This window comes from Malus domestica, chromosome 06 (genome assembly GCF_042453785.1).
Source record: "Malus domestica chromosome 06, GDT2T_hap1".
Taxonomy (NCBI): domain Eukaryota; kingdom Viridiplantae; phylum Streptophyta; class Magnoliopsida; order Rosales; family Rosaceae; genus Malus; species Malus domestica.
Window position 1 is genome coordinate 7361011 of NC_091666.1, and position 11029 is coordinate 7372039.

Genomic DNA, 11029 nt, shown 5'->3' on the forward strand with positions numbered 1-11029 from the left:
CGTCCACATAGATTAACAACTACATGAACGAAACCTCTTTCAACTTCTTGTGATAAACACAGTGATCATAGTGACTTCTTGTATAGTCTTGACCCTTCATAAACTTGTCAAATCTTAAATACCACTGCTTGGGCGACTGTTTCAAACCATTAAGAGATTTTCTAAGCTTACAATCAATCTTTCTTTGCCCTTCACTTGATGCCCCTCAGGTTGCCTCAAATAAATCTTTTCATCCAAATTACCATGAAGGAATGTAGTCTTCATGTCTAGTTGTGCACCAATTCAAGGTTGAATTGTGCAACTAGGGCAAGCAATATTCGAATGGAGGAGTGCTTAACTATAGGAGAAAAAATCTCATTGTAATCTATTCCTTCATTTTGAGCATATCCTTTAGCCACTAGCCTAGCTTTAATCTTGCCAAGCTCTTGTCATTCACTCCATCCTTCTTTGGATATACCCATTTGCAACTAATTGCTTTCCTTCCTCTAGGCGGCTCCACCAATTCCCAAGTCTTATTCTTGTGAAGGGAGGGCATTTCATCATCCATTGCATCATGTCATTTACTCTCTTCTTCACTATTTACTGCTTCTTAAAAAATAGTGGGAATTTCAGCCTTAATTACTAGCAATGCATATACCATGTAGGCCATGTAACCTTTATATCTCGCAGGTAGAGATATGTCTCTTTTTCCCTTTCTTTTGGCTATTTAATCATCTTGTATCTTTAGTTCTTCTTATGGTGTTTTTTTTTTTCTCTTTGTGATCACTTTCTTCAAGTTCAAGTTGATCACCTTGTCTTTCTTCTTCTAAAACTTCCTTACTTGGCTGTGAATTCACAACTACTTGTTCCCCAAGCTCCACCATCTGAACATTTTCCTTCAATTTCATGTGAGTTTCATCGAATGTCAACTATATTCTTGTTCAACTTGGGACTTCAAAGTCTGAAGCCTTTCACACAAAGTAAGCCATTTCGAGGCATTTTCATTATAACAAGTACTCCTTTAGCAACTTTGAACACGTTGTTATTGGAGTAAAACTTGTTGCCTTATGACTCGAGAGTAGCAAGTGAGATCAAATTTTTCTTCAAATTTGGGACGTACCTTAGACCATGCAATTCTCGAATCACACCATCATGATGCTTGATCCTGATGCTTCCAATTCCTTGAATCGTACATGTGTTATCATCTCCAATATACATAGTTCCATTCATAACTTTGAAGTTTGAAAACCAATGCCTTTGAAAAGTCATGTGATGGGTACAACTTGTGTCGAGCACCCACTCTTTCATATAATCTACAATGCTCAATGCAGTTAGGGCATAGGTAAATTCCTTATCCTCAACTTCCATCACATTTGCTTCTGGGTCGTCATTCTTCTTTTTAGTCTTTTCTTTGATTTTAGGGCAATCCTTTTTCCAGTGTTCTTTTCATGACAAAAAGCACACTCATCTTTGTCCAAGAACTTCCTATCTTTGAGACTTCCCTAGTACAAGATCTACTATTTTTTCTATACAAACCTTTATTTGCTTTCGATCTCCTTCTCACCATCAAAGCTTCAGAGTTTTTCCCTTCTTTCCTGTCAAGGTGTCTCACCTCATGATTCATAAGAGCACTTGAGATTTCATCATACTTAATTATCTCCCTGCCATAAATCCAAGTAGTCACGAAAGGCTCATAGGATTTAGGCAATGAGTTTATCAGGATCAAGGCCTTGTCTTCATTTTTTATTATCTCTTCAAGATTTTCCAGTTCGGCTAGAAGCTTGTTAAACTCTTCTAGATTGCCAATCATCTTTGTGTCCTTTTTGTACTGGAACCTGTATAACTTGCTCTTGAGATGTAGTCGATTCTCTGCACTTTTCTTCATATATTTTGACTCCAATGCAACCCACAATTCTTTCACAGAAGTTATGTTCATCACACCATACTTCTGTTGCTTTCCCAAGCATAGCCGAATTATAGAACATGCATGAGCATTCAATCTTTCCCATTTTTCTTTTTTCATCAAAAATGGCATGTCTCTTAACACAACAACCAAACCTTGTTGTATCAAGACATCTCGAACCTCACACTGCCACATAGCAAAGTTGTTCGTTCTATCAAACTTCTCAATTTCAAACTTAGCACTCTAAACCGTCGTATTGGTTCCACTAGTGCCAGACTTTTCTTCAACATCATCACTGCTGGTGGAATCACCAGCATTCGTCAGTGCTTGATAGTCATAACCCACATAAGAACCTAAGCTCTTGATACCACTTGTTGTAAACTAAACTAAAACCAAACAAGGAATAAACAAAACACAACGATTTCAGAGTTCCTTCAATATAGGAGTACCTCTCTAACAACGGAAGCTTTAATGATTACCAATGAATACAAGAGAACTCATAAACACAAAGAGTTTTTAAGTATACAAACTTATACCTCTCACAACTTTCACAAAACTCTATCGCACATCCATCTGTTTATACTAATAGATGTCCTAGGTTTATACAAAGTCCCTAGAATATAGGAAACCAAATCCCAAACCAACTCGGAAACACAAATCCAAATATCTTGCGTCCAAGATATCCTAATCCTTTTTAGTTTAGGCATGTTGATTTAATGCCAAATCCAACAGTTTAAAACTTTGGATATTATGCTCTTGTTGCGATTAGAAGAACCTTCAACAGCTAATCATCCAATGCGCCTTTGCATGCCAATTTTTTTTATCTTCTCTCATCATAACAAACAAATATCCTTGCATCCAGTGACGAAGCCGTAATTTTGTAACAATGGTGTCACAATTTTGGCAAGAAAAACTTCATTAGATCATTTTGCTAAGCCACTAGTGAGTACTTGCTGAGTTATGCCTCGTTCTTTCAATTTCTATTGAAGCCTATCAAGTGCGGCATTTTATTGACCATTTATTGCAGACCATAGGGTCGCACACAAGAAATAAGAGAAAAAAGACAAAAAAGAAATAGTAGGTTGTAATTTAGTGTATTTTACTCATTCTTTTAGTTTGTCGTAATTGTGTATATGAGTCATAAACATTGGGACTATGAAGCTATTAAGGTCATGTGCTATCAATGACTCCATGTTGACTTTTATTCCATTATTTTTCAATTTCAAACTTTCTATTGGTTAATGTGTAGCATAATGTTAAATATATTTAAATAAAATAAAATTTAAATAAAACAAATATCATTGCAATGATTGCAAAATCTTAGTTCCAATCAAGGTATAAAATATCAATGATATCGGAAATATCGGTAGTCCAAAAACACAAAACTTTTGATGGAAATATCGAGATATTATCGATATCAATAAAACTTGAATAAAAACCACGGAAATTGTAAGAAAAACTTGAAAATTTTTATTGAAACTTTGCAGGATGTTTATTTAGTCAATTATCTATTAGTTTATCACAAAAAATTGGAAGGAAAAGCATTACATGATGGATTTAACTGATTTAAGTTGATTATATAGCGAGCTGGCAAACATTGTGAGTGTAGAAAATATCTAGTAATTAATGAAAGAAGTTTAAACACACCATAATCATTTATATATAATGAATTAGTACAATATAAGAAAGACATGAAAAATATGTTACTTTTTTTACAAAATAATAGTATATGTGACGTTAGAGTTTCAAGTATATAGCATGATCTGATCTTCAAAGAGACTTTCAAGGTCTCAAAGATGGATTTCCCAAATAAAACAATTTAATTTAAAAAAATAAAATAATGAATATAAGATATTTTGAATGAAATTAGTGTTTAACATTTTCTTTAAACCACATGGTGACCCCTCCACCTCACCTCCCTCACATAACCCAAGGTCCCAAATTGAGACTCCCGATCCTATATCTGACATTTTTTTTTCGTATCTCGTTCCTCCTCTCTCACTTCTTCTTCCTCTACTTTATTTTCTTCTTTTTCGTATCCCATAAGTTTCTCTCTCTCTCTCTCTCTCTCTCTCTCTCTCTCTTATTTCCTATCAACCTGTGAAACTAAAAATCCCAGAAATCTTTATCCCTCTCTCTCTCTCTATCCCAGAAACCTCTAGCAAACCAACCATGGCTATCTCTCTGCAACTCTCCTTCCCAGAGCACAGAGCACCACACCTACACCCGCCGAGCACCACAGTGGCGCACACTCCGGCGAGTAGCATCACCACCTGTGGACCATTCCTCCTCCCTTTCGCACCTCCCGACAACCACCATCAGGCAAGGGGATCCATCAAATGGTTTGATTCAAACCTGAGTGGGTTTTGGGATCCGGATCCGACGATGGAGGCACAGATCTTGGGTCTGAGCCTGGATTGCAAAGAGAGATCTGGGCAGCTGCGACGACACAACCTCGACTGCCTTTTTGACGACGGAGCCACGACGATTGTTTCGATAATATCGAATATATCGCGATATTATCGGTAATATCGTGATATTTTAACGACAATTAGGAGGATATGTGGGAAAATATCGGTCTTTCTGAAAAATGATAATATCAGCGATATTTCGCCGATATTATAGATATTTTAGTCATTGATTCCAATGGACCACAATTTATTACACAGAATAATGCAAGGTAGACCAATTTTTAAGATGAATTTTGCAAACCATATAATGTGGGCTAATAGAAAACAAACATGTTAATCAACAATTAAATAATACTACAAAGATTGTCATATACGTTGGACTATTACATCTTGTTTTGGGTTGACTATTATTTGGATTATAATTTGTATACACAAGAAATCCTTCAAACTTATGCAAATTTGATTTTTAGAGTAAATTGTAACAATGGTCCTTCAACTTTAATCAAATTGGAGTAATGGTCCCTCAACTAAAATCCATTACCATTGGTCCCTCAACTTATCAAAATGTATAGCTATAGTCCTTTCATCAATTTCATCAAAATTTTGTCAAAATAAGTTATTTTGGAATAACCATTTATATAATTAGGGTCCCTCAACTCATCAAAGTGTGTAGTTATGGTCCTTCTCGTCAACTACGTCAAATTTTTTGTCAAAACGAGTTATGTTGGAATGACCATTGGTACAATTGGGTTAAAGTTAAGGAACCACTTCTCCAGCTGAATTAAAGTTGAAGGACCAATGGTAATGGATTTTTAGTTGAGAGATCATAGTTGCATGTTTTGATGAGTTGAGGGACCAATGGTAATGGATTTTCAGTTGAAGGACCATTGCTCCAATTGAGTTAAAGTTAAAGGACCATAGCTACAATTTACTCTGATTTTTACAATGTCAATTACGCACTCTTATGTATTGTTTTCTTTTTTTATATTTGGAAAAAGATGCTTACAAAACGTGTCCAATAAGTCCAACCGTACACTGATGGTCCTTTAGTAGCACGTGGAATTTTTCCCTTAGGATTGTCCGCACAATACATAGAACGAAGAGAGATTTTTTTATTTTTTTATTTTTTTATTTTTTTATTTTTATTTTATTTTTATTATTTTTATATGTACAATGATATATTTTACGTTAAGGAAATGAGGAATTTGGCTAAGTCGCATAATGAGCAACCTAATTTGGTATTAAATTTTCAATCTAAATGATTCAAACTTAAGACCTCTCACTTAATGAAGAGAAATATCACCAGACCGTAATACTGAGTGACTAGAATAAAGAGAGATTACATTGGGAAAATTTATTGGAACCATTAAACCTCTTTTCTACCTTCAACATGAAAAGTATTTGAATAAACCATACAAATATTGCCCTAATTCCGAAAGTGGAGAATAAGGAAATTGTCAATAACTATCGCCCAATTAGCCTCTATAATGTTAGTTACAAAATTATAACGAAAGTCATGATTACCAGGTTAAAGCCCCTTCTTCAAGTCTGTATTTCGCCCAACCAAGGTGCTTTTGCCCCGGGTAGGTCAATACAAGACAATATTCTTATTGCTCATGAATTGTTCTGAAGTTTTAATAGGAAGAAAGGCAGAATCGGGGAGCTAGCTATCAAGCTAGATTTGGAGAAAGCGTATGATCTTCTAAACAAGGCAATTAAATAAGGAATGTAGACAGTTTTTATGGGGCAATAGTCATAAGTGTAACCCTATGAGTTGGAAAAAAATTAGTAGACCAAAGAATGCGGGTGGTTTAGGTATCAGGAACCTAGACTATTTCAATAAGGTGTGCCTCGCTAAACTAGGTTAGAAAGTGCTTTTTGAAAAGGATAATGGGTGGGCTAATATAGTCAGGAGAAGGTGGGTGGTGGGTGATGGCAAAGACATCCTGTTCTGGACTAACAATTGGGTTTTTCCTCATCCTCTCTTGCATCTCATCCCCCTCAATCTTAAGTGGGGTATCCCAACTTAAGATTGAAACAATGCCGTAGGAAATCAGGTCCGTGCAAGCCCTTTGTGAGGACATCTGTGATTTGATCTTTAGTACACAAATACTCAACTAACAGATCTCCTTTTTGCACCCATTCATGACAAAATGAAAGTTAGTTTCTAAGTGTTTGATCCTGGAATGTTGGACAGGATTCAAGCTGAGAGCAATCGCAAATTGATTATCACAGTAAAGGACTAGAGCAGAATGCAGAAACACATGTAAATCTTTAAGAAGTAACCTGATCCAAGCAATATCTGCAGTTGTATGAGCTAATGCACGATATTCAGCCTCTGTGGAACTCCTAGAAACTAAAGATTGCTTCTTTGATTGCCAAGAGATTGGATTGTTCCTCAAAAAGACCACATAACCAGTGATTGAACGCCTAGTGTTTAAATTAGCCGCCTAATCGGAATCACTATAGGCATGCAAATGTAAAGATCCACCAGAAAGGTATGTCAATCCATAGTAAACTGTACCTGCAAATATCGCAGGATTCTTTTAACCATGGCAAGATGGACTGTAAACCTCCTACCAAGCTTCGATACAATGTAGGATCAAACAAGTAACCATCACTGGTGAGAACCTGGTTATGGGGTTTACAAGGTGTTAAACAACTTTTACAATCATCCATACCAGCCTTCTGAATAACGTCTTTAGCATATTTCCCTTGGTTGATAAACAAATCGCCATTAGACTTGTAAGTAATCTGAAGACCAAGAAAATAAGCTAACTTTCCCATATCCTTCAAATCAAAGACCTCACTAATATTAGTGATCACAGATTGCACCAACTCAGAATTTGAGCCTGTGATTATGATATCATCTACATATAGAAGTAGAATGATAACATGACTACTATCTGTCTTCCCAAATAAACTGGAATTCGATAAAGAAGCTTGAAATCCAATATCTTGAAGATAACTAGTGAACTTGTCATTCCAAGCTCGAGGAGCTTGTTTTAGACCATACAATGATTTCACAAGTTTACAAACATATGCAGGGAACTTAGAATCAACAAACCCCTGAGGTTGTTTCATATAAACCTCTTCTTGTAATTCCACATGTAAAAACGCATTTTTAACATCTAATTGTCTAAGATCCCATTTGTATGTGATAGCTAATGCTAAAACTCATCTCATTGTAGTGTGTCGAACAACAGGACTAAAAGTCTCTGTATAATCAAGGCCTTGTTCTTGGTTAAACCCCTATGCTACCAACTTGGCCTTAAATCTAGAAATAGAGCCATCATTATTTCTCTTAAGTTTGTACACCTATTTACTCCCTATAACATTCTTATCTCCAGAATTAGGGACTAGAATCCAAGTACCTTGAGATTGAAAGCATCAATCTCCTCTTACATTGCCAACTGCCATTGGGGAATTTGTGAAGCTTGTTTAAAGCTTGATGGCTCAAAAGCATCGTTAATATCAGCAAGGAATGTAAAACCCCCTGAAAAATGAGCATCATCTTCAAGATTTAATGAGTGAACTTCTGGAAATAAAATAGTGAGAACAGAATAATCCTTTCGAGTAATAGTGCCTGTTCTCAGCCGAGTTTGAATGCCTTGTGAAGAACCTAAACTTGTAATTAAGCTGCGTTAGAAGACATGCAACAAGGGATTGGGGCCGGAAAGAGCAGCATTTAGTCTGGAGTCTGAATCATGACTAGCAGGTGAAGATGTACTGATACTAGGAATAGCCACAGACTGGTGTTGATGAGCTAAAGAACTGGAAGATACACCGTGAGAAACGTTAGTATTAGTAAACACCTCAGAGTTGTCTGTAGAATTTGGCAAGTGTACCACCACAGGTCAAATAAGAACAGAAGAAGATGAAGGAACTGAACTTGAAGTACCACCGATATCTACATAAGGAAAAGAATTCTCATCATGTAAAACATGTCGAGAAATGAGAATCTTTCCTGTCAATAAATTGTAGCCTAAAGAACCTTTATATCCATGTGAATACCCCAGAAAAATACATTAGACAAATCGAGATTGCAATTTGTTAACATTATAAGGTCGAAGATAGGGATATATGGCTGAACCAAAGACCTTTAAAGTAGACAGCAAAGGTTTCTTCCCATACAACATTTTGAATGGAGAAGTCATTTGTAAAACTCTACAAGGCATTCTATTAGTAAGGAATGCAGCATGAGCAACTGCATAATACCAAAACTTGTGTGTCAATTTAGCAACTGACAGAATAGTAATAGCTATTTCAAGCAAATGTCGATGCTTCCTTTCAGCCATGCCATTTTGCTGAGGAGTGTACGGACAAGAAACATAATGCAATATGCCATTCTTCTCCAAATAATCCTTAAATGAAGTATTCAAAAACTCCCCACCACCATCAGATTGGAACACCTTGATCTTAGTATGAAATTGGTTTTCAACATATGCACAGAATTTAACAAACGCACCAAGAACATCTAATTTATTGATTAGAGGAAAAATCCATACAAACCTAGTGGCTTCATCTAGGAAAGAAACATAGTATCAATAACCTCCAATAGAAAGAACCGAAGAAGGTCCCCAAACATCACTATGTATCTTATAAAATGGGATATCTATCCTAGCAATTCTTTCTGAAAAAGGTAATCTACTCATCTTTCCATAGATACAATGTGAACACACTTGAACATGGTCATCTGGATTACAAACTATATCAGAATCTTTAAGCATCACAGCAAGTATCTTATTTGATGGATGACCCAAGCGTTGATGCCATAAAGACTTTTTCACAGTATGCCCCAAAAAAGCAAAAGAAACAACACCTGAACTGAACAATGTAGGAACACATGTACTGGAATTCTGAACAACTCTTCTTTGCTACTCTTTACGTGGTGGAGGATTACCCATGTTGCCTTGTCCTGCACAAAGAAATGAACTATGATTATCCTTGCAAAGCTGTTTAACTGATAAAAGATTGACAGTAAGCATTGGCACATGTAAAACATTTTTAAGATGTAAAACATGAGACTGAGTATGCAAAGTAGTACTGCCAATATGTTTGACTTCCAAACCTTCCCCATTACCAACAATTATTTTCTCATTTCCTTCATATAGAGTAGCCCGAGTGAGAACATTAACATCAGGGCTCATGTGATGAGATGCACCTGTGTTAATGATCCATGAGTCACCATTTACACCTTCAATAGAACTTTGTGCAACTAGTATCCACACAAAATTAGAAGCATATAGAAATACTTGTGCAATATACCTCGAAATGAGGGGTAGCGTGCCTGGGCGCAAGTGTGTTTCTTCGGTGCCTGAGATCTGACGGGTCGGGTTTTCACCGCGAACGCCGGCTGATAAATCTCAAACCCTTTTCTCGGTCCTAGCTGTTTGGGTGTCTGGCAAGGGGAGAGTGTAGCTCTAGAGGACTTAGGGGGGGTGTGCTCTATCACAATCCCAGGCTGGGATCTGGGTTCCTTCCGAATCTGGGTACTGAGTTGGAGTTACTCTGAGCCAGTGGCCTTCTGAGTGGGGTTTGCAGTGCCTATAAAGATCTAGAGTTGTTGGGCTTCGTGGTGATAGTGGGAGGGAGTCTTTGGAAGGAGATCTGAGGGTTGACCTGTCATCCCTCTAGGCCGTTCGTGTGGGTTTGGGGCTTGGGTCCCCTTGAGTTTCATGGGCTCCGCCCAGACCTCGAAGGATGACCGTGTTAAGGACATGATGGCGGATCTGGGATCTAGATTCGGCTCAAATTTGAGATTGTTTGAGAAAGAACGGGGATGCCTTCGAATCGATAGAAAAGAGGTTGAAGGCGCTCTGTTGGGCTTCCAGTACACTATGGTCACGGAAGTTCTAACCTCCAAGGAAGTGAATGGAGAAGTGTTCGTTGATTGCTTCATGTCTCTATGGCATGGGCGAGAAGGGGTATCTATCAGGGACATCGGGGAGCGTAGGTTCCTTGTACGCTTTGCGACCATTTGGGATCTACAAAGGGTGGTAGATGCAGATCAACTGTGGACCTTCAAAAATGATCTGGTCATGATGGCGGATCGGACTGAGAAATGCCTGAACAGATGGGCTCCACTTTCCTTAGGGACCTTCTGGATCCAGCTGCATAACATTCTGGTGCTTAGTATGACTCAGGCGGTCGCTGAATTTATCGGTGGGCTAATCGGCACGGTTAGGATGGTTGATAAAACGGGAAGTTGAGACTGCGTTGGCAGATTCCTTCGAGTGAAAACAAGACTCAATGCTCGCGAACCTTTAATGAGATGGACGTTTGTGAACTTCCCTGATGAGGGAAAGATTTGGGTTGCCTTTCAGTATGAATCATTACCTAACTACTGCCTAATCTGTGGGCTGCTAGGGCACCCAACGCGAGTCTGTAAGGACCCCCAGGTAGAAGGATTGGGAGACGAGAAGAATGTTGGCGACAAAGAGCTGACCTTTGCCTTTCAGGGTTTGGATGCAGTGACGGATCTGCGTGGAAGACCGCTAAGTGCTGGTTCCCGAAGTAGGGGGTCTGCGGGGTCGAGTGACGGGCATAGAATCTCTGAGCCATGGAAGGATGACCGCAGCGGAAAACATGATGGGAGCAGACTATCCGGGCGATCCTCGACAGCGTCCGGGATGGGGAGCCACTCTAAGTACGGAGCTAGCATAGGACAAAATGGGAGTGAGTATATTGCCAAATCGGTAGAGGAAGTCATCGATACTGCAACCTCTCCGAGTAA

At 38.1% G+C, this 11029-nt stretch overlaps 1 protein-coding gene across 1 annotated transcript; it reads right to left on the reverse strand.

Moving 5' to 3' along the window:
- Positions 1 to 6152: 6152 nt before the first annotated feature.
- On the reverse strand, positions 6153 to 9973 carry LOC139196755 (uncharacterized). The gene is made up of 10 exons (XM_070823096.1): positions 9916 to 9973; positions 9365 to 9511; positions 9197 to 9256; positions 8963 to 9115; positions 8512 to 8818; positions 7947 to 8067; positions 7668 to 7789; positions 6818 to 7432; positions 6489 to 6579; positions 6153 to 6377 (listed from the first exon to the last, which is right to left on the reverse strand). Exons 1-10 carry the CDS (start codon positions 9971 to 9973, stop codon positions 6153 to 6155), a joined length of 1899 nt encoding a protein of 632 aa, XP_070679197.1.
- Positions 9974 to 11029: the final 1056 nt, after the last annotated feature.